Genomic DNA, 24,061 nt, shown 5'->3' with positions numbered 1-24,061 from the left:
TCGTAGGCACGTTCTTAGCGCCACCTGCTGGTCTGGGATATCACCGAACGACAGGGAAAATTAGCAATTTGTAAATATTTGAAATGCTTAATGTAAGACTGTTTTATTTGTTTGAAAATATTTCTTAATTTTTGTACATGACAGGCCTTTGTAGTTTAAAAACAATGAGCATTTTTTATCATCTTTGCCAATGTTGTCGTAGTTCAAAGCTCTCATTTTGCTTTAAATATTATTGTCACTCACAATGCTATTTTTTTCAAAATAATTTGCATACCTAAATTGCATTATGTGCATACTTACACCGGGCAAATCAATTTGGATGAGGATAAGTGGTGCAGAAAAATGATGGCTGGATATTCCCTAAACAGTACTCCCACTAGAGGTCTCTATAAATTCATCTTGCTTCAAAAACATGAACGCTCCCCTCCACGCCTCCAAAAAGACATTTCAGCGTTTCGAAAAGTTGGGCCCAAACATATAACATCCCATCTTACCTTAATATCGATATAAACTCTGCATATTGTATTGGACAGAGAAAACCTAGCAAAAAAATATTCTAGCAACATCTCTGGATTACACTAAAAACCTTAAAGGGTGTATTTAACACTTTTATTAATACAAAACAACAGGATATATAAAGAAATGTTCACTCTCATGCCTTGATGGAATTCTATTGCTCCAAAATGTATTATCTGTGAAAGTGGCATGATTTAAATGACAAAATCAATCAAACTCCCTTTGTCCCATTCTGGCTTCATAAACTAAATACACTTGTAAGACAAACAAAATTACACAAAACGACTAATAAGAGTGTTCCCCAACCTTGCCTCCCCACCCCCAGCCCACCTTTTCTTCTAGAAGCAGGCTAAAAAGCTACAAACATAAATAAAGAAAAGCACATTTTGCTTGGCTTTTTTTTTTTTTTACAATTACACAGCTTGTAGAGTCCATCCAGTGTCCACTTTTCTTTTCCGTGATTCTGTAGGTGAGAACACAAATCCAAAAAATACAAAAACAAAACACCGTGACACGACAGCGTGGTGTGTGGAGAAAGGAGTGAAAACAAAGGAAGAAAACTAAGTGTGTTTCTATGCGTGCTGTGTGTGTGTGTGTGTGTGTGTGTGTGTGTGTGTGTGTGTGTGTGTGTGTGTGTGTGTGTGTGTATTGATGGGTTAGGGGTCCTTGGCGGGCAGGCAAGAGAGGGGTCTTGAGTCTGTAAAAGTCTCTCCTCACTGCAGGATAGGAACTGCGAGGTTGTGAGGGCAGCTAGGAAGTTCATCTCGGACTGTGGTTAGATCACCTCACGCGCGCGCACACACTATCTGGTGACGTCTAAGTGGTTCTCTCGTCCCCGTCTGTCTCCTGCTTGGTCCGGCGCAGATTGCTCTTCATTTTCACAAACTCAGGAGTGTTCTCCTGCTCCTCCTCGTTCTTCTGTTGCTCCAGCTCCAGCTGCAAAGATTCGTGCGGTTTGAGTATATCATTGTGCAGTATATCTGGATTGTTGTGCTTATTACATCGCTGCTCTTTTCTAATGACTAGAAATATTGCAGCCATTACCTGTTCCAATTTTTGTTGTCTTTTCATGAGTTCGATCTCCAAGTCGCTCCTCTTCTTGTCCGCCTCCTGTTCTTCCTTCTGAGCTTTGAGGACTTGGTCTCTCTTCCTCTTCTCCAGAACCTTCTGGAGTTCGGGTTTGTTCTGAGGAGCCAGGCCCCTGTGCGCAAAACAAACAAACAAACAAACAAACAAACAAACAAATAAACAAACAAACAAACAAACAAGAAACAGATGTTACTAGCGTGTAATAACAACAACAAGTATCAATTAAATCAAATATGCAGCAGATGAGCATGACCTCATTCCGCCTTGTGACACGTCTTCCCCTTTCTCAGTGTTTTGGATTATAAACATGTCAGGGGTGTTCTCTTTGGTTTTGATCCAGAGCCAATTGTAGCAAATTATCCGGTCTGCGGACCAGCACTGGAACTGACCAAAGGGGAAAAAGGGATGAAATCATAGCCTGCTTCTCATTACTTTTCCAAATGTTGCAGAGACACGAGTCAGAAGCAAGTGGGTTTGTGAATTCCACACTCGCACGAATGTATGTGTACACACACACACACACACACAGTTGATGGTACACCGGCCGCAATAAGCTACATTCCATTCCAAGACGTTGGTCCATCACAAATTTTGGTGGGATTTTGAAACAATTTCATCTCCATAAGAAATAACGTTATAAATAAATCTGTTGCAAGGTCAAATTGTCATCATAAAACCTCATAAAAGTGTACAGGCAGTATTTTAGGAAAAGGTTTAAAATGCAGGGATGGACAAACTTTTGCACTCAAGGACCCCATTTGACTTTTAAAACATATCCATAGACCAGGACACACACGACATAAAAAGCGTAGGTAAAATAGACTTGATTAACTCTAATCATTCTCATTTTAACTTTATTATTCTATTTCATTTGGGTATCATTCAATAAAAACCTACCATTTACTAAGAAAAAGTTCAACGTTGACTAAGTTTGTAAAACTATTGCTCACTGCGGTTAGCGCATACTGGGGAGGATCACACAACTTATGGGCGTGTGCTGCTGATGTCAAAAGACTCATTGGGGACAGTTAGTGTGCATGTCATGTGTGTGTGTGTGTGTGTGTGTGTGTGTGTGTGTGTGTGTGTGTGTGTGTCTGTGTGTGTGTGTGTGTGTGTGTGTGTGTGTGTGTGTGCGTATCATGGAGCAACACCAAATGTTGTGATGTCATCCTCCAAAAACTCAGACAAGTTGTGGGTTGAGTAAGATTGGAGAGAGGCTAAGATGGAAATGGATGAGCACTAAAAGCTTGAAAAGGATCCGCAGAGGCTCGATAAAATGCATTTGCATAAAGTTACACACACACACACGCACACGTGCACAGACACACGCACACGCACACACACACACCCACACACACACACACACTTTTATATTTCCATTACCATACCACTCACTCACTCACTCACTCACTCACTCACTCACTCACTCACTCACTCACTCACTCACTCACTCACAATTTTACATCGACTGTCACAGTAATACAATACCCCCCACATACTCACACACACCCATGTTCTCTCACCCCCCCGCCCCAACACCCAAACACATACAAAAGATTACATAAGAGCAGAAAACGGCTACCATTACTTTAAGAATTTTTTAACACAACAACCACCCTCCTCCTTTGATGTAATAACACGCCGTCTTCATGAATCTGGTCACTTTAATTAAACGTATCACCAAGTCTTGAACGTTACATAATCGTGCTCACAATGTTCCCAGAAGCTGTGGGAGTTCTCTCGCACTACCTCCACCATGATTACTTGAGTGAAGAAGAAATTGTGTGTGTCCGTGCATGCGTTGTCTTGTGAGAACATTTACTGGCCTCGAGCATGCAGTTTAAGAGTTGTCTGACAAAGGCACAGCCATTTGAACGCATTTGTTGAGGATTCTAAAGAAAATCAACTAATCACTCATTTGAATGATTAATCAGTCCTGAACTCCTGTTTCCACTCGATTGTTGCTTGGAACAGAATGATAGCTGGGAAACTAGCAATCGATGACTAAATACAGCCACCAGACTGTGATGGTCAGTTGCCGTGACAACAATATGGTAAACAATCAAAACACTTAACTACTTCGGAGTCCCGGCTCACCCAAGGCTCTCAACTGCAGGGTCTGGCAATGTATCACCATGAAGACTAGTTTGTATCTTGCCTTTGACATGATAGTATTTCTGTGTACTGCAGCCAAAGCTTGAAAATAGTGGTTTTGATTAGCCTCGTAGAAGTTGTGGACGGAGAAACTCAGCATGGGGGTAAAAAGTATGTAAATTAGCCGTCTATGCATATAAGGTTCAGATCATAATTCACTCATTTCTCCATTGTGGATACAAAAAAAAACCTAAACTAACTCCCACTTTAGACTCTTGCCTTTCAATGTTTTCACTTTTAACTCTAAAACCACTGTTGCCAAGTCAATAAGATTCCATTCTATTTTTTGTATGACGGTGGAGGCGATTGAGGTCACAGAAAGTAATAACAGTGCCTGCTAAAAGATGCTTACCACTCTCCTCCCTAGCGTGTGGACAAATGCTTTCATAATTATAAACCCCTCTGGCTCGGTCGCTATGCACAGTGTATGCCCTTCCAATGTTTTCTCCAAAACACAGGAATTTTCTTAAAATTGGTCAGCGTGCATGCATTTGTACGTGTACACAGGCGGAGAACGGCCCTCGGCTGCAACTGTTTTGTAATCTTGATTACATAATATGCCTTTTCATGCATCCACAGCAGCTCTACCCACCCTACCAGCACTCTCATGGTCATGACTAATCCGCTGGAGGGAAAAAAAAAAAAAAAAAAAGTGCTCCATTCCTCACACACTTCACACATTTCCAGCATGCCGTAGCATGTGTGTTTTCATCCTAATGTTTGTAAATAAAGGTAACACATGTAACATCAGAGATAAATTCAGCCTAGCGTGTCATTGTGGATAGCATGTTGGTTAATACGATCGATGAGCCTTGTGTGAAAGTGGTGTTTGTATTGAATAATGTAATTAAAATGTAATTACAGAATACAGTACAGTATTTATGTATCTGAGTTCATGACTGTGTGCATTTGAGACGGATAGCGTTGCTTTATGATACTTTAAGTGCCTTGGCGCTACCTTGTTAATCATTGGCAGAGGTTGGTCCCTACCCCCTAGAACTAGGATTTACTGCACTTTAAAAAAAAAAAAGTAATTAATTTCTACAGAACCTATAGGCGAGGAAAAAAAAAAAAAAAGACGAGTGGATGTTGTAAATAATTGTACAGAGACGATTTTAATTTTTCAGAACATACATGCAACTCTGCTTTGGCCTGCTGGGATAATCTATGGTGGTAGAAAAGATGGCTAACGCTATCATTCCAACTCTCTCCGATAATTCTGCATAAAAGACTCATTGCATGACCTCGACCACAGAGTCGCCTCACTCTCGGACTTTTTATTAGACACTCCCGTGATGTAACATCTGTCGCTATTTATAGATCTGCCACAAAGATGCTAGCGCTCCATCCCACGAGGGAAAGACGCCAGTGGGGATGGGGTGATCTCACCACACTGACCACATGACCTGCTTGGCCCCCGTGCTGCCGATCCATGCGAGCTTTTTGCGTAACGCATCTGTGACACACAAATGCACCCCAGCTTTTATGTAAGAGACGTTATGAAGGATTCGTGGCCTGCACTTTATATAATACTGCCGCTGGAGGTTGGATGTTATGCTCAAGACACCTAATAGACACCTCCCCCCAAGTAGCTGACATCAGGAGGACCATCACACCAAGGACGTCTCATGTGAATTACATTACCTCCTGCGAGTGGAGGCCAGAATAGAGTGATGTGCGTGAGATGGGGGGGGGGGGGGAACTCCAATTCTGGCCTCCCTTCACTGGCTTCCTGAACATATTAAGCATTTATCTTAAGCGACATTTATTTGTTTTCACCTGCCTGATGCCTCAAGTATGCAGACCAGAGGCTACTGGAGGTCGCAAGGGGACTAAGCGGATCCTCAAAGGGGATCAAACCTTTTCTGTTACTGGTCCTTCCCTTTGACCGTCTGTTAAGTGTTAGGCACGCCCACTTTTAAAATTCATCTATAGACAAACTTTTATTCTTCGGCTTTTGACTTTCCATGATATTGTTCGTGAGAATGTTTCAACATCTGATGTGTTTACAGACCTCTTTTGGTTCATAAGCAGCTCCCTGTGGAGGTCCTGATGGTTGCGGGAGTTCTTGACCGGGTTGATTAATTTCTTGGGTTTGATGAGCTGATCGGAGTCACTCTCCAAACAGTCTGGCTCGGCCATGACACTCCTCCCTGGAGACAGCGACAGACCAGGGTCACGCGAATCTGAACGCAGACACAAGACCACAGGCCACCAGTATGAGATGGGACATTTAAATATGGGTGGAGATAGAAACTTATCCAATCTAACAATAACACTGTAGTTTGAATAACATCATAATTAGGTTTACATAAGATTGTGTTCAGTGAACGGTTATTCCTTTGGGCTGTTTTTATGAAGTCATGCTCAGGATTATGTTGAATAATAGTGATGGACTCATTACATAAGAGGAATGAAGAGAACGAGCCGCATGCAAATTGACAAACCGAGCCGCATGCAAATTGACAAACGAGATGGACACACGCACTCACTTGATCTCATTTTCTGCACATTTGCATTGCTGGCCACACTGTTAACAAGTCATTTGGGTAATAGTTAATATTTATTGAAACCAAAAACAGCACAGTTCCAGAGGCACACTACAATTACTACACAACGCACTTGTATAGCCAACGACAACAAATGTAAGCAATGCTTACGACACCTTATTATGAACAGACCATCCAACCTTTATCAGTTTCAAAAGTTACTTTGACATATTACCATTATGATGAGCAAAGAGGTATTTCACTCAAAATTCACCTTTCCATTCGTCAGAAATGACTCAAGCAGAACATTCAATCACATCTCATTTTAATTTGTTCATCTTCATCAATCTGATTTAATCAAACCTAATACCCAGTCATTTTTTTTTTATTTGACAAAGTGCGCATCAATGAACTTTTCTGTAGATCCACCAGACTTAGTCAAGTCAAGTCAAGTTTATTTGTATAGCCTTAAATCACAAGCAGTCTCAAAGGGCTTCTCATATCAAGGGGCTATTTTTCATCAGTAGTCCCTAAGGCAAGGTATGTGACATGTGGCTCGGAGAGAGATGGGCTCGAACCGCCGACCCTCCTGTTTCTGAACGACCCACTCTACTGCCTGAGCCACGGCCGCCACAACACATTTGACATTTTAACATTAAAACCATTTGGGTTCATGAGCTTGTACATGAGTAATAAGTTACAGAAACATACAAAGCGTGACTTACGGCATCAACCTTACATTTGAGTGGTGGTCTGATACTTTTGCACTGTCTCAAGCTCATCTATTTGTTAGATGTAAAGTTTAGTATCAATAATAGCACATGCCACGATATATCAACATTTTCTCAACATGACCCGGCGATTCCAAACCGCTGAATAAAGTGACTAAGACAATATAAATAGCTTAAGTTTCTTTACCAACAATACAAACGACAAAAATGAGCATAAAGTAGTCACTACTACTTAACTCACCCTGCAGATGAGGAAAGACGGGATATCTGAACATTGTCGCCATGGCTTCTTTTTGGGTCGGATTGTCAACGAAAAGAAAAAAAAAAAAACACAATCCAGAAGTAGCGGTCCTGTTTTTTTTTAGATTATATGAATCAGAGCGCTTCTGCTTTGTCCTGCATCCACAGCTGGAGAGAGTCAGGAATGAATGTCAGCTTTATAGCTGTGCTTACACACATACACAGACAAACACACACACTCTAACACCCACCCCGCCTCTCTACTCCCTCCCATTTCTGTTCAACATGCATCACTCTAAATTTTAGATCTCAATATTTTGTCTCTTTGTTAGGACGTTGACTTTTCCATCGAATTTTCTAAATGCCTCTTTTTCAAGCATTCAGCATGGGGAGTGGGATTGCTTCCTCAAAATCCAAACACGGCACCACATTTGAGGGTTGGTGTAAGAGAGGCAAAGCACCACTAGAGGTCGACATTCCTAAATAGGAGGCAGGCACTAATGTCATTGCTGTTACATAACAAAGCTGTCTAGGATAAACATGGCACGTGATTGGTTGCTTCTAAGGCGAGACGCTAAACACTAAAGGATGCTGCTGCCTGATGTGCATTTACAGTCAAATTGTCAAATACTCGTTCCTAACTCACTTTATTGTAGACAAATCAAAATATAGAATACCTTATAGGAGCTGAACTAACTCTGCACCCATAAAGCTGCCGGGTCACAAATTGGATTGACCCAGGATGTTGGATCAATTCGACGCAACTTTGGGTTGTTTCGGGGGGAAAGAAAAAAAAAAAAAAGATGCGCGTCGATGAGCCGGGGGCTGTAAAGAGGGTTTGCTGGGGACTGGGCTGGGTCTTGGTCTGCGCGCGAGCCCACGCATGCTGTGCACATCAAAGGTGGGTTTTGTTCATGCCACTAGCAGGGGGTGGAGGCTCTCAAAGGCTGGCAGTGTTGTCAAAGTGTCCGTTAGCTTAACACATGTGCTCCTACTTCCTGCGTGGCCCCAGGCTGAGGGGAAGTGACATAGCGAGTTCAAAGAGGTCTCACAACCTCAAATTGGAGCCCTGCTTCACGTCTGCCTTTAAATATTCTATTTACTGTCACTTCTGGTTCCATTTAGAGTTATAGAAATGTGCTATAACATTGCAAGATAGTGGTTTTCAAACTTTTAACACCAGGTATCAAAATATACTTCTGTTCTCCAAGTACCACTATCATGATCGACACTAAAATGCAGTAGCGTAGGAAGGATGTTTATCAAAAAATTACACAGAGGCTAAGATTCCTAAAAAGCACATGTTAAATGCAACTGAGCTGTATTTAACATTCGCACTGTTCTGGAATAGTTTTACGGCACAGTACAAATTTAGCACAGCTTGAACATTTATTTCAGCAAAACTCTGTTACAACTAGAGACAGTCGGCAACTTTTGACAATGCCTTATAAGGATAGTGTTAAAATAACCGCCAAGACACTGGAGCCTTTAGAAATAGTTTCAATACATTTGGAATTTCATCTGCATGGAAAGCGCGATTGATCAGTTGTAATGCAATTATTTTCCATTCATTGCAGGTTATAGTGCCACATGTTGCTTTGAAATGCTCTTGACAGCTTGAGGCAAGTGTTTTTATTTCAATCACCCCCACTTCAAACAAGGTCTCCGTCTTGTTTTCTTTTTATTTTGGGGTGGGGGGGTCGCACCTCAAAACGACGCTCATGTTTGAGGATGCATTCATCTACGGTCTCTTTAGTTGAGTCACCTTTTTAAGACATTAAAGCAGCAATGAGTCTTGGATTTTGACACTAAAAGCTCGGCACCCTCCAACCACTGGGATGGCGGCCAATTTTTGTGCGTAAAACTCTCAGTTGGAAAGGTTCCACTTATTTCCTTTTTTTAATCACAGAAGGGCTTGCTTCAGTGGTGAGATTCATTCCGAAGCGTCTCCATCCTACCACTGTGAGCTCTCTACGACGCCGCCCCTGTGGAGAGCTTCCTTCTATACCAATGAACTACACTCCAGTATGTATGAACTGGGAGAAGATGACAAGCTCATTTTCTAAGCTATCAAGCCATTTCTTTAAGTCCTTCTTCTCCAGAGTAACAGACACTATCACTTTTCATCATTTAACATTGGCTGGGACCAAAAGCACAGGGCCAAGCCGGACTTTCACCCTGGACTGATCGTGTCCTGACTACGTATTTTCTCTTTCAACACCTCGATGTGCCTTTGTGTTCTCCCAGAGTGCTGCTTTGGGACAACACTCACTGCTGTTCCGGGAATCCCATTACAAGACTTTTGTTTATTGGTCTTGGGAACCAACACACAATCCCATCCCCAGGCAACACACACAGTAGGACAGAAAACGCAATGAGCCTTCCAAAAGGGTCTGAGAGCTGTGTCTAGAAGAAAAAAAAGAGAAGCATTTATAAGGTATTCTAAATGAAAAGCATTCAGGCAGTAAAGGAGAGTGAAGTTGGGGGGAAAGAGAGGAAAACTGGGTCAGACAGTCAATGGGAAGTGGAAAGGGGAGTTGGCTCAAGACACATTTCCATTGTTTATTTCACTTCTTCTCTGCTATTTGAATAGGCCGCACTGAATCTCAAAATCATCACACTAAAGACCATGCCGAAAATCAAGCCAGATACAAAGCACCCTATTCCACTTAATACAAGTGATAGTCTTAGGAAACAAAAGAAGAAGTAAATGAATGAATAAATGGGCAAGTGGGGTTGGCAGAAGAAGAAGAAGAAGAGATTGCACCAACTGATATCACACCAAACCATTTCCTATCACCGACTTCTCGGTTTCATTTCCCCTAAAATGAAAAAAAGAGGAATTTGACAACTAAATTGAGGATTCCTCTAGGGCCTCGCTTGGAACGCACCTTGGGGGCCTTTTGTTTATCTATTTGTATCATTTCCTGAGATAATCAGTTTTGAAATTTGAACACATTGCTGCTTAAATCCCAAAGCCATTTCACTGATTTTTCTGCTTGGACATGGAACGGACACAGACAGCAAGGAGGACGAAGCAGCTGGTGGTCATCTTGACCATCTGACCCCTCTTTTCCTATCCTGGATGGTGACGTGAACGGCCCTTCCTTTTCAAAACTCGGGTCATACCGGTCGACATCTTGCTGTTTGTGTTCTTTCTTGAGGCCTAAAGCAAAGCTTTATTGTTTTCAATCTCACCAGCTTTGGGTGTCACGTTAAAAGTCATGCTTCATCACGACATGACTCATATGAACATCCCCTCATGCACATACAAAATGTTGCACATTTAAATGATCTTGGACAGACTGTCTATTCTATTCACAGATGGGATGTCCGTCCCTCAGGAGAATGGCGTCATCGTTAGCCCCTACAGCAACCCCCACACCCCTTTTCTCTCGAACTCTCCCTTGTCCACTTTCCTCTCTGGCTCTCATCGCGCATGCATGCACATGCGCACGCACGCACACACACCCTTGTGTTACAAGCCGGACGGAACCGGGTACGCGCCCAGCAGCTTGTCAGTTAATGAAGCGACCATTCAGCCATAAACAGGAGAGGCCCTAATTAAAGCACACAGATAGATAGATGGGCTTTTAAATGACAGCTGTAGGGGGTGTGGCCCCGGGGTGCTTTGAGTACGTGGGAGTGAGAGAGAAAGTGTGACAGAAAGAAGTGCTTGGAGAGTGGAAGCCGGTGGTAACAATCAGCTCACTTCCTGTGCAGGCCACAAGTACGTACACGCTCCACACCATGACCACGCAGATAAGTCACGTGGTGCAAATTTACAAACAATGGTGCTTCAGAAATAAAGTGGTGCTGTGCTATGCTATTGTGTGCAAAGACAGTCGGAGCTAATTAGACAAGGGGAAAAACAAACACATATGGTGAAGTAGGGATGAGCTAGATAAGAATTGATCATTTGGCATTGAACACCACCAATACAAAATATGCATACGAGGTGCAGGTTGTATTGTTGTCCACTTTGGGTTGCCATCTTTATATTTCAAAGTGTATAATCTGTGACAATGAATGCGTGCAGATTTAAAATCGCTATCGTCCTGACTTACTGCTTGCGTGGGTGAGGAATAACATGAGACATCAGAGCGGGTTGTTTAGATTCCGTTGTACTTCCTGTGCATTGAGACCTCGAAGGGATTGACCCCCCCCCCTCCCTTCTCCCATAGAGTGATGATGTCACAAGGGAGATGTAGGGTTATGGGAATTTACAACCAGGGTTTTAGGGGTCAAACATAAGTTGTGCAACCATGTGAGAACACATGGCCAGTATAGCGTCAAGCATGTTAAGCTTTGAGTGCGATATCATAGGAACTGTTTTTCTACTCTAGTGGCCTTTTATCTGCTCACCATCAGATATGAGGATTTTATTTTTGGGGTGGTATCATGGCCAGAGTGAATCATGGTAGTGGTTTGCTGAGTTTCCCATGCAGCACAGTAATCAGATAAAAATACCAGCTTCTTCCAGTTTGCTGTGTGACACATCATGCCACTTTTGCCAATCATCACATTAGAGATGTGCGGAAGGAAATCTTAAAACCAAAATGACCAAGAGTTGCACATTCCTTTTTACTTGTTTATTTAGCAAGAATTTTAAGTGGAAAACCTCTGCAGTTGCAAATCTCGAGATTGTTTTTCTTTTTGTCCTTTTTTGAAAAATGACACCACCACCACATAAATGTAACATTGGAGCAAAAACGGTTGTCCTGTCTGCCAGTATAGTATGCCAATAATTGTAATCGGAATGCACTGTGCGTCTAGTTTTTGCGTAATGTTTTTGAAATTTTACATTTTGAGATGTGTTCAATTAAATGAACGAATTGAGTAACAAGACCTATTGGACGTTTTAAGTTCCATTTGTTTCTTGTTAGAATCAAGTACTCTGCCGATCATCCTCCCGATTAATCGAGTCATTCAAATTTACAAAATGTTGACTAAAATGAATTATTTCATTTTTTTAAATCAATGTTGCCACAAAATCAGGCATTTTAGTCTGCAACAATCACACAAAAAAAGCCCATGAAATACTGGAACTGCTATTATTCAATTTGCTCATGTTTGGCCATGATTCAACTGACATAGTTGTTTTGTTTTCCCTACATAACCCCGAACAGCCCTCCGGGGGCTCAAGGTACTTTACCAAATGAACAGGGGGGGGCGTTTGAAAAGGCAGAGACGCAGCGTCGAGTCATGCTGTAGGAATGCGATGAACCTGCAATGTAATTGTCACACAACTAACTGTATGGCTATCCAATCACGTCTTTGCCCGCTTTGAGTGACAGGAGCACGTGCATGCAAGGGATAGGCACTTTTCTTTCAAAAGGGTCAAATCCAAATGCTTACTCAAAGCAAATTTTTAACACGTGCCTTGTTGCGTGGAGGTAGAGGGGGGCTTGCTGATGAGGGGTCACACCTGTCAATACAAATGGCTCTATATAGCACACGCCTCTGTTGCCTCACAGCTGAGAGTGACACATGGTCTATATACATACGAAAACCCGGTGGAAACAGGTGGCTCGCACGTGTGCACAGTCACACACACTTATCCTACTCTGCATTGAGTCCCCTGATGTACTCTACCACAGTATGGTACTAAACGCCACTGATGCAGAGAGGAAGAGGCTACAGAGGGTTATCAAAGCAGTAGAAAATATTTGGAGTTGCCCTCTGACCTCTCCACCTCCCGCTGCCTCAGTCGAGCAAATAGCATCATCAAGACGGCGCGCATCCTGTTTTGACTTTGTTTCACCTGTTGCCCTTTTGCCAGCCACTGCCGAGGCTCCGAAAAGCCTGCCCCTAAAAAAATAAACTCAAAAGCAGTTTCTTTGCCAGAACCGTAGCTAATCAAAACTGTCGCATGAACTTTGAGCACGCCACATGCGGCGGATACTGATGCAATGTTAGGCAATTTGACAACAAAGTTGTGATGATGCCATTTCAAGGAAGATTTTTTTTCATCATTTAAATTCAACAAGCTGGAACAACTCTATTGTGACAATCTTAGAAAACATTTATTTTTACTGTGCAGACTTCAAAAAGCCACATCCCTACTTTAGCCTTAAAGAGTGCAGCCCATAAAGCTTTTCCAAGGGGGGGGGGTGTATTTAAATTTCCATGTTTTCCATGTCCATGGGGAAAGCTCTGAACAAACATTGTTGCCTATCAGGAATTCCACTGTACCCCAAAAGCATGAAGCAAGTTGCATCCGCTGTGCACCGTCAAGTTGAGATTGATGAAAAAAAAAACAAGCCTTTTGTTAAGTCTGTTCCACTTCCACATTGAAAGCTTTGTTGTGCACTACTACGGTGTTTCCGCCCCTCATGGCGGGCGGGAGGGGTATCTCGCCTCCCTCCTTGCTTTGCACTGGCTGAGCCTGGAGGGGATCTCCGATCTCATTGGCTGCACCGGCGCACACCGGGGAGGATTTGGGAGGTTCTCCTTTGTTTACATGCTGGCTGGGAAAACCCAATAACAACTGTTACCTCGGGCAACCAGACGATCCACAGTTATCCACACGAGAGCGCGCGCGCGCACACACCAACACACAAAAGTGGTGTCCACATCCACTGTCTTTGTTCTGAGTCATGATACTAAATATGGCATCCAACTGCATATTTGGAGTTAGTAAGGCAGACAATTGTGACTATTTTCCAGGCTGTAACAGAAATGTCTCCTCTGTTCCTACTTGTGCTTCAAATAAGATCATATATCTTGATACTGGCAAACAAAAGTCTTAATCCAATCCACAGCAGCAGAGACGCTCAAATTATACTTCACCCTCTCGGGCTGGAAAGGAGCTTGGACGTTGTCATCCGTCCTCAAGCAAAGCGGCCTAGCACACTAATGGATCCATATCGTGATTAAAACCTCACAATCAATGGGGTTCTTTGTGAAAGCCACGAGGTGTGTTCTTTAGTCTCAATACTAGTGAATGCTTATCTTATCTCATTTATGAGTGAATCGACATACACCAAACATACCGACTCGGCGTGACTGACTTTTACATGCCCGCACACGCACTGTAAAGTCAATACTTGAAGAGTGACAATATAATCTAAAGCCACAGGGCAAACGTAAACGGAGTTTGTGTCCTGTTGTGTCACGCTTGTTTACTTTGCCTCCTAATACGCTATTCATAAGGCATAACAGATTCTACAGACAACAGCAACGGGCGAAAACACAAAAACAACAGAAGATTTCAATAAAACGGCTGCTCGATGCTAATCCAATCATGTCTCCTGTATGGCATCGAATGTATAAAAAAATATGTGGCAAATCTGCTCTTAATCACTCGTGTCATAATAAAACATTCTTTTCCTGCAGAGTAGGCCTTTGAATTGAGGATCACAAGTGTTTGATGAGAAATTTCCTGAACAGCAAGACAGCATTCACACAATACTATTCACGTTATATTCAAACTTTTGCCATCAAGCAACATAGTCTAGTTCATGAAAATAAATGACAAAGCAATCAGTGTTGACAAAACGCTCATACATTACTACTTGGATGAAGAAAAAAAAAAACCACAAAAATAACAGAATTATGTCATTTACGTCAAATCCAACTTAAAGTGATGATCACACTGCATCTCAATTCAGATTTTTTTTTGCACATACGCAACATATATCAGATTTTTTCCCCTGTAATGAGAAAAGTACAATTAAGATTTGTTCCTATTTGTCCTGGGCCTCTTTTGTATATGGCTCATGTTATGAACGCTCATCCGTACGCATATGACCTACAGGTCATCACAAGCTAAATATGCTGAAAGAAATAAGTAACATCTTCACTTTCAAAGTATGACAAGGAATTCATAAAAATGCACCAACAAGAAGGCCAGAGGGCTAAACTGAAAAACTCAAGTCGTACAAGTCTCGAGGATCAGCGCATTCTGCTGACTCACTCACTTTTAACCCACAGACAGACCGTCAGGACTGTTTTCAGATAATAACATCAACAAACACTCACACACATACACGCGGTCACCCCTTATGGACACACACCCAAATCCTTACCATATACCTTGCTTTTTCTAGGTCAAAACACACACTGCCAACATGGTAATGACAGATCCCAAGAGATGAACCATAACCACTAATAGACATGTAGGGACGTCGAGAATGGCGACTCCAACGAAGTTTTTCATTCACATTGAAATTCCTTCTAGCGCAATAACTATAGAAGCATTCCAGTTGTAACACTCGCAACAAAAAAGCGCAGTGACAGCATCCACCCTTACGGGAAACAAGAGACGGAAAGAAAAGAGAGGGGAGGGGGTTCAAAGATCAGAAAACAGATGTAAATCCTTTAGCAAACGCCACTGCAAATGACTAACATATGTGAGGGCGACTTCAACTCGCAGCCCGACAGGACAGACAGATCCACAGCATAGGACAAGACAGGACACCGGCTGTCACTTGCGGCTGTCACATCTGATCGTCCCAGAAAGAGAAAGTTCATGCATCACACTACCTTTGAAAAACTGTCCAACTAGACCCTGTTTGTGTAATCTTGGTTAAACTTTGACAAAAAGTGAGTGTACATGTATGTTTTAACAAGAGTGTTGCGACATACAATTTGCACAACACCCAAAGCACTCAAACACAGTGATTGATTCTTATTTACCTTGAAAGGCAATCTTCACGATTCATTCATTCCCTTCAATAATACATCTTCGTAAATCATAGATAGGAACATCTGCTGCACGTGGAATTCTTTAATATACGAAACATTAAAGGCCAAAAAAAAGGTACGCTTGGATATACTTTGCTGACGTAAACGACTTCTGGACATTTCACTGTCCCAAACAGTAAGAGTTTCTGAGACATGTGACGAGGGTGACGAAAGAAAAATACTTTGTTTACGCAAACAACTTCTATTTATTTAACTGTCCCAGATCTCTTTGTGAGAGAAGTGACGAAAGCATGTATACAAACGTAGCCTCTGTGTGTGTAAACTACACGTTGCATCTCCTGACCCGTTTGATGACTGTCGCGCCACAACAAAAGCAGAACAAAAGAGTTTGTATTTTGGAATTCGCCGTCAATTATTCGGCTTCTTGTTCTCTTGTAAGTTCCCACTACGATAGCTGACCCCCCTGTGTCCCCCTGCAAAAAAAAAGCGGCTTACAACACCCACCCTTGACGGTCAATCACAACCAGAGCTGCTTTTGTTACAGGACGCTCATGAACGCAACCTCAACAGCACGAGACCCAGACATGCACGCACGCACGCATGCACACTCACCGCAAAGTCAAACGGCGACAGCACTTCTTCTTCCAGTTGTGTACCAAAAAGTGGTGAAACGGTCAAAAGGAGCGCATCTCACGGTCACGGGTCGGCTTCGAGGTGTGTCTTCGTCTTTTGGAAATTGCTCAACTCCTCCATACGCACACTCAGCCGGGAAACACTCGATATGTAAATTTCAGAGTGGGAGTGGCTGAATGACGTCACAGCAGAGCGACTCCCCTTCCTCTCTGTAGTGGTGGGCTCATCATTCAACCCAAGCACAAATGCTTCTTTACTTGATCTAATAATAAAGTAGATTTTTTTCAGCTTTCTTCTTCTTTGTTTTGTTTCTTAATGACTTTACTTTTAAACAGCTATATGCGCATTCTACTTCTTTATTCAAATAGCCCTTTTATGATGACAACATGATGTAAAAAATGATGTAAACAAGCAATAGAGGAAGAGAGTCCTTTGTTTACACACAATCGTTTAAAAACATAAATATTAATTATCCATTTGATCTTGGGGGCGGGAGGGAGATAAAAAAAAAACAGTTGCAGCAGCATAGTGTAGATACACGTTTCACTGAGCATTACCACAACCGATTGGGAGAGGTTTGACTTTATTTATTTACTTACTTACTTACTTACTTACTTACTTACTTACTTACTTACTTACTTACTTACTTACTTACTTATTCATTTATTTATTTGGCTTTATTTTTTTCTGTTGTTTCCTACAACAATGACTCATGGCGAATACGTTATGTCTTGGCTCTGGCCAAAAAACATTAGCTGATAGGATTGTGGCAACAACAAATTCTCCATTTAATCGAAACAAAAAAGAGGTAGGATCCGCCCTACACCATTCAACACAACCAAACATGAGAGAAGTTATTCATAAGAAGCCTGCAATGTGTTTTTCAATAAGTGCTCGTTTTGCACCCAGAAAATGCAAAATCCAAAATAAACAGTCTATTTATTTTTGAAAATATTGCTGCTTGCCGTGTGTGTGCCATAAGATTTCTACCCTTGCTTTGATGCAACAGTAGCGGTGTTCATCTGTCATTCACTTCTTTGATTACAGCAGATCAGCATGATCACTCTTCTCCTTTAATTACAGGGAGGGGCCTGGTCAGCTGCTTGTCGCAGACTAAATATCCCAAGTATTCTTTGTGATAAAGCGTAATCTTCTTAGCAATGAAGGGTCAGTGGCTCTACTTACCCACCATCCTTCTGTTAAATCCGCTCTATAGAAACCCTGATTTTCATAGTGTATCTTGCCCTGCTTATTTCCTGGAAGCCTAACAAGCTGGGTCTTTGCCTCCATTCAAGTTGCCGCAAAAAACTTCCAAGAATTACTGGAAATGACTAAAATAACACACAGGCGGGGGCTGTTAAATGAAGTGTCCTTGAGGACCTTCTCATAATTTGGGAGCGTGTGACTAATAGGAGCCCCGGGTTGAACAATAGGATGAGTCACAAGAGGGGTCATCTCTGACAGAGGCAACACTCCCCACCAAGGACCTGCCTTACACAATCATCCTCTCACTACGCAGGAAACAGATGTGTGTGTGGAAATAAAGAGCGTGGGTCAAAAAATGGTTGAAGACAGAATTGGGTGACTAAAGCTTTCACTTGCCAAAATGTGTTAAAGGTGTAACAGGAAGTGTACGCTTATTCTAGTAAAGCAAGCCCTTTAACGTTGCCTACCGCAGTTTCCGTTTCTCATGGTTACAGAGAAATCCTGTACTTCTTTTAGAGTGCAGCTGTGATGTTAACTCGTGATTCGAGGCCGAGTGTGTCAAGACACACCCGGATTTCTGGTTTGAGCCACTTTTTTGAAGTTGTGTAAAATACTTGAAATTCCTCCCACAACCACGGTGCTATTTACACGGTTTCCTTCGTTGTTTAACTATACTACTTTCCTTGTGCCTGAAGGTGATAATTACTCAAAACTCGACACAGGGCGTACCTTTATTGACAAAGGATTAAAACAGAAAAGTGAGCTAAGTATGGTCTACCGAGGATTTACAATTTTCAAAAGTTCAGTAATATTTGTAGGATTTTCTTAAAATAGTAAAAATTCTCTATTATTATTAAAATAGATTTATATTTTTAAAGACTTGGTAAACCAATTTATCGGTAATTGAATTGAATTTGCAAATAGTAATGTTTTTGATTCTTTGGTCAATTTTTTACACATTGACACATTACACGAGACAAGGATAATGATATTTAAACTTTCACCCCCATGCTCCACAAACAAATTGCCAAGTAATCAGTGATTTTTTTTCATAGTTCTCTCCCTGTTTCTAATGTTAAACAAATACTAAAGAACAAAGTAATGAAAAATACTAAAGTTCTGTCTGTAATTCATATCTTTCTTGTAAGTGACCCCAAAAGGTTATTGCATCCCTAATATATTTTCCTAATTACTCGGCTGACTAATTTTATTCTGCCTAATATCGGAATTAGCATCGGCCCTTATTTTTTTGTTTTTACCTCATCCACAAATGACGTGACATTGATTTAGACAGTCTTCCCGGCAAAGAGAGCCTTGACTGTACGTGACCGTGTTGCTGCCTCTTCCTGTGTATACAGTATATGTGGGGGCAGTGTGTGTGTGTCCCCACTGGATGTCACGACCCGAAATTGGACTTTTTCACAACCCCGCACCCCTCTGGGCTCCAACTGTTCCAGACAGATGTTTCCGTTATCGTTTAATGTTTTCCCACAGTTCTCGTATGTGCACATATGCGTTCGTATGTGGGGTTCCCGCACGGGGGGGTCCTCTTGTTCTTTCTGCATTATAGACAGGATATGGTGGTTATCTGCAAGTCATAGGGTAGATTTACACCGCATGGTGACACAATTCCCGTGTTTTTCTTGCAAGTGGCCCAGATGCAATACATGTCATGGTAGCGTAAAGGGGAAGCAAACATTTGGAAATAGAATCAGTCCCACAAATCAGACGTAATTGTAATATAGATTGGATGTAATGTGTCGATTCCTCCTTGACATCCTTGTTAACATCTACTGGCCTTGAACACACATGTTAACTGATTTTTTTTTTAATGATTTTTAAAAATATCTTTTGTTATCGTTTCTCTCTCGGTTCCTGACTATGTCTTTTATTTTTAGTCTTTGTTTTTTTCAGTTTTATGTGAACTGTTATTGTTATGGTTGTTATGGTGTGTGTCATGGGAGGAGGAAGCAAAGAAGTTGTCTCAGGAGATTAGAAAGAAAATTATAGTGGGTAAGGCCAGGTCCTCAAACCGATAAATGCCTGTTCCTTCATTCGTGATACCATACTGTATTCATCGCTATAATTATACTATCATGAATGAAATGACTGATGAGGACTTGTTTTTCTATCATTAAGCTGCAATAATGAGCAGCTTGCTCGAGCATGTGCCACCATAGGAAAAGGAGTAATGTTAATAATTGCATGTAATTGCAGTGTACATAAACAACGCCCCCCCACAACCGACCTACTTTGAGATGAGTGTTGCTGTTTACTCCCACCATATGCTTCTGGCATGTGTAAGAAGCATTGTTGGCTGGTTTCTCTTCATGCACATTTTTTTTTAACTTAACATCTTATAACCAGTAAGAGACAGCAGAGAAAATCCAAAATACAGTAAAACATTGATACTAATCCTGAGGGCATCAAACAACGTTTGTTTGCAACATGAAAACGAGGGCCTGAATATGGGCAGTGATGAAGAAAAAAATATAAGTAAAATGAAGCAATCTTCCTTTTCTGTCATTTGGATGTTTTTCACCCATTTGGTGGCTGCTAAGAATGCAGTCTGTGAATGAAGAAGATCCAACTTTGTGTCAGACAAGCGGCTTATAGAAAAGCATTCAATGCTGGAGTGTTGCGAGCTGGCCGCTGGTAGAATGCAGATGTTAGTTTGTTCCCATCCAAAAGCATACAATGGAAACTCTGAAGTTGTCTAATTTGGTTGGATCAAAATAGTTCCTGTTTGATTTTGCCATGGATGCTTCAGTTTTTTTTTGTTTTTTTTTTAACAAATGTCCAGCCATGTCGAGTGTAGAAATTGTTGTCAGGGGACTTCATGTTTGTTACCACTAAAACAGTGATTAGTCTTAGCCCAAAAAGGATCAAAGGTTCTTGTTGTCTTTTATCATCTTTTATTTGGCATGCCCATCCACATTGAGCCACAAAAACGCCTCGAGACACCATCATTTGCATACCGTGGCCCAGATACGCTCGCACCAACTGCTTGTTCTCACAGTCTTTTCCAAAACTGCATTTGGAATAGATGACCCAGTGGACATTTGGGTTTTCTACTTGCCATCAATGTTCATGTTTTGTCGATTGTCTTGCCTTTATTTTATGCAAATATGGCCCCTCAGACAGATAAAGGCTTACGACTTGTTGAGCCTGATACTAAAAAAAGTGAACTAAATATGGATTTGTGTGTGTAAAAAGTATAATCCCCATTAAGACAATAAAAACCTTGACACTATATTCACTTCATCACCAAGCTGTATGTGACGCAGGCCATGACGATGTCATGAAGCACAAATTTGCAAGCAAAACAATTACAGGTCACTTCTTCTTAACATGCCACTTTCAAGCAATCCCTGTACAGCTACGGTTCAATCCAGACGACAGAACAGATTCACACTTCTATCCATTCCAACTTGGAAAATTCATTCAGATTCTGTACACATATGGTGCAGCATTTATTTATCTCACACATTCAACCACAAAGTTGTGACACATAGCAGAGCACATGAACACATTTTTTGGCGGTGCCAGGCGTGATGAGGTTCGTGAAGTCATAGCTGTGTCATCCCCTCAGCACCCTTGTGAATTGATGGCTTGTTCACCGACTCCATTAACCACTGACAAGCACTCACGCCAAGACCGTGCACGGCCGTGCCTTTTTTCACCCACATTCATGCACACTCGTACTTCTCGTTTACATCAGCGTTACGCCATCTGCATTCTTGTTAATCACATAATGTGTCCACACATTCTGCCATCCACACAAGTATCTGTACTTCAACTCAAGTGTGATCATGTTAGCCACCCCTGTGCTAAAGGTGACAAAAGCCACAGATGTTTTCTACTCAAATGACTACGCCCTGCTGCCCAGCACAGAAGAGTAAATTACAGACCATATGCTGGTATGTTTTTTTCCGACGTCTGCAAGCAATATTTGCATGTGTTGAGTTCACGAGTGTTCGTCAAAACCTTGGCGTACGCAAACCTTCAGATGTTGTCGCTTGGGGCAGGCTCTTATTACTGGTCAAGCCGTGCAGATTTATTGAGCTTTACAGTGGAGAGCCTTTCTACTTAGTCTTAATGACTGCTATCAAGAGTGCGAGCAGATGGCTCACTTGCCATACAGTAAAGGATAAAATATCCACCGAGCTGGACTCCAGTTTTTCAGTGTGCCGGTCGAAGCTCATCATTTTTAAGTTTCATACATAAATGCTTCGCAGAAATGTCGCAGCATTAAAGGATGTCTGATGTTTTGATTACACTTTAGCTGGAATCGCATTAAACACTTTATTTGGTAGACCATCGGTCATTCCGTCCGTCTGGCTGTCCGTCCGTCCATCCATCATCACACTTGTTCTCATTAGGAGCCTTTGGATAATTTAGTATCTTCAGTGAACCCAATGTGCATGTTTTTAGAACAGGAGATGAGAGACATTCATTCATGGGATTTTCCAAAATTGGACGACAATTTCCGGCACCAACTTTTTGGGAAGAGAGAAAAACAGCCTATTTATTTTATAATGATTCATTATGTTTTCAAGAAAACCAGGAAACAAACCATCATATATGATTCATCCGACTCAACCATCAGTGGTAGCAAGCAACATGGAGACGTGCGCATTGTATAAGGTCGCACTTGTTAAACTCACAGAGACAACATTGTGTCTGTCACTTGTTTTTTTTTTTGTTGTTGTTCGTTGACATCTCTGTGGCACACTTGAAAGATATTAATCCTTTAAAAGCATCTCAAATGCCGGGTTGGGTCAGCAACGCATTACAGACAGATAGTAGAGTGTGGTTAAGCATTTCCCCGCTTGCTAAAAAGCAGAGGCCTCGCTGCTTTTAACACCAATAAAATATGAGAAACAACATAACAATGGCGCTGCCTTTTTGTGCTGCCTTTTGATCACATTCTAATCAACTGACAGTTTATTTATCCATGTAAAGCTTCCAATCACATCTGCGTATATCATTTTTATGAGTCACATCCAGTTGACACATAAAATGCTGACTATTCTTGCCGCATTTCATTCAGACTTTCTATGACTCACATCCAGATGGTAAATACCGCTGCCAATTCTTTCTGCCTTTTTTTCCATGAGATATAATGCTGCTGATCATTATTGGGGGCTTTGATTCATATTTACAATCACTTTCACAGAGGTACTCATGCACAGCGGTCAGATAGTAAAATAATTCCGCATTTTCTTCCTCCGATTTGTTCAAATTTAAAGCTTCGTTTATCATTTTTATTGTGCATGTAGTTTATTGTGCAAAGACAATGTCACGGATAATTATTGCTGCTATTTGTTTGGACTCACATTATCTTATAATGCTCTCTCTGCTGATTTCAATTGATTGCTGGGCAGAATATCATAATTAGATGATTTTATTTTCTTCATTCTTCATTTTCTTATCATTGCGTGCTATAGCTATTGGCCCATTGGCTCACGTAAAACTAGTACAAAACTAATAACGGCTTATTGTATTGCATCTGATTGTTTATGCAGGTTGTTTTTGCTGGAATTATTAACCCCCAACAGACAAACTCATTTATTGCTATCAAAAGAGGCCATGAAACAAAAGACAACAACAAGAGGCTGCCAGCAGCTGGGGCAAGCGTGTCTTTGTTTGGCGCCATCCCGTCGGTTTGCTTTAATATCCATTTTGCACGCATGGCCACACATTGTCAATCACATTATTATGAATACGCCACTTAACTCTGTGGATTAAGCGCACACTTGTCATGGAAACTGCCAGCTCAACTCACATGCAAGAGAGGTCACCAATGTGTCACCCTGTTATTTCCTCTTGAATACTTTCCCCTTCACGTCAAATCGAAGTTGTTTTTCCATCAGCAAAGGAACATCACGCCGGGGACTTTCTTTTCCAGCTCATATCAGAGCCGAGGGAGGCAAAAGAGCAAATGGGAGGAAGCTGGTTTTGTTTTCCATACCTGATAATGGCCCATCCTCTGTCTCTCCTCTGTCGGCTGTCCTGGCAGATGCCGTTTCCTGGAATGGAGTGTTTGTGGGAAGAAAGGTTAAAGGGGATCAAAGTCAGTCACCACAAAGGCATTGCAGCAGAGGTGACATATTAGTGACATGTATTTCTATTTGTAGTCAAATAATATTTGAACATTTGTACCAAATCAACAGCTGTGTCATTATTAGGGAATAATTGGAATCAAGTCATTAGTGTAAAAGTTGGTGGTGATGGAAAGAAATAAGTGAGAATAAGTGAATGATTCAAAGCATACTACATCATGGGGCAAACACACTTGCCTTTCTACTTTGTGATTAAAACACACACAAACACACACAAACAAACACACAC

General features: G+C 41.5%; 1 protein-coding gene across 7 annotated transcripts; it reads right to left on the bottom strand.

Moving 5' to 3' along the window:
- Positions 1-595: 595 nt before the first annotated feature.
- On the bottom strand, positions 596-16,762 carry fam107b (family with sequence similarity 107 member B). 7 transcript variants are annotated; one of them, XM_085914348.1, is made up of 5 exons: positions 7,897-10,565; positions 7,221-7,387; positions 5,774-5,945; positions 1,561-1,717; positions 596-1,452 (listed from the first exon to the last, which is right to left on the bottom strand). In XM_085914348.1, the coding sequence occupies exons 2-5, from the start codon at positions 7,261-7,263 to the stop codon at positions 1,333-1,335; spliced, it is 492 nt and encodes a 163-aa protein (XP_085770474.1). In that variant the 5' UTR covers positions 7,264-7,387; positions 7,897-10,565; the 3' UTR covers positions 596-1,332. The 7 variants fall into 7 exon arrangements, with proteins under 7 accessions (XP_085770474.1, XP_085770473.1, XP_085770477.1 ...); XM_085914347.1 differs by having other exon boundaries at positions 5,774-5,912; positions 7,897-7,958; XM_085914351.1 differs by lacking the exons at positions 7,221-7,387; positions 7,897-10,565 and adding an exon at positions 16,481-16,762 and having other exon boundaries at positions 5,774-5,912.
- Positions 16,763-24,061: the final 7,299 nt, after the last annotated feature.

The sequence above is a fragment of the Syngnathus leptorhynchus genome, chromosome 6 (genome assembly GCF_054491065.1).
Source record: "Syngnathus leptorhynchus isolate UIUO chromosome 6, UIUO_Slep, whole genome shotgun sequence".
In the NCBI taxonomy this organism is placed as follows: domain Eukaryota; kingdom Metazoa; phylum Chordata; class Actinopteri; order Syngnathiformes; family Syngnathidae; genus Syngnathus; species Syngnathus leptorhynchus.
This window is presented reverse-complemented; position numbering and strand designations above follow the sequence as displayed.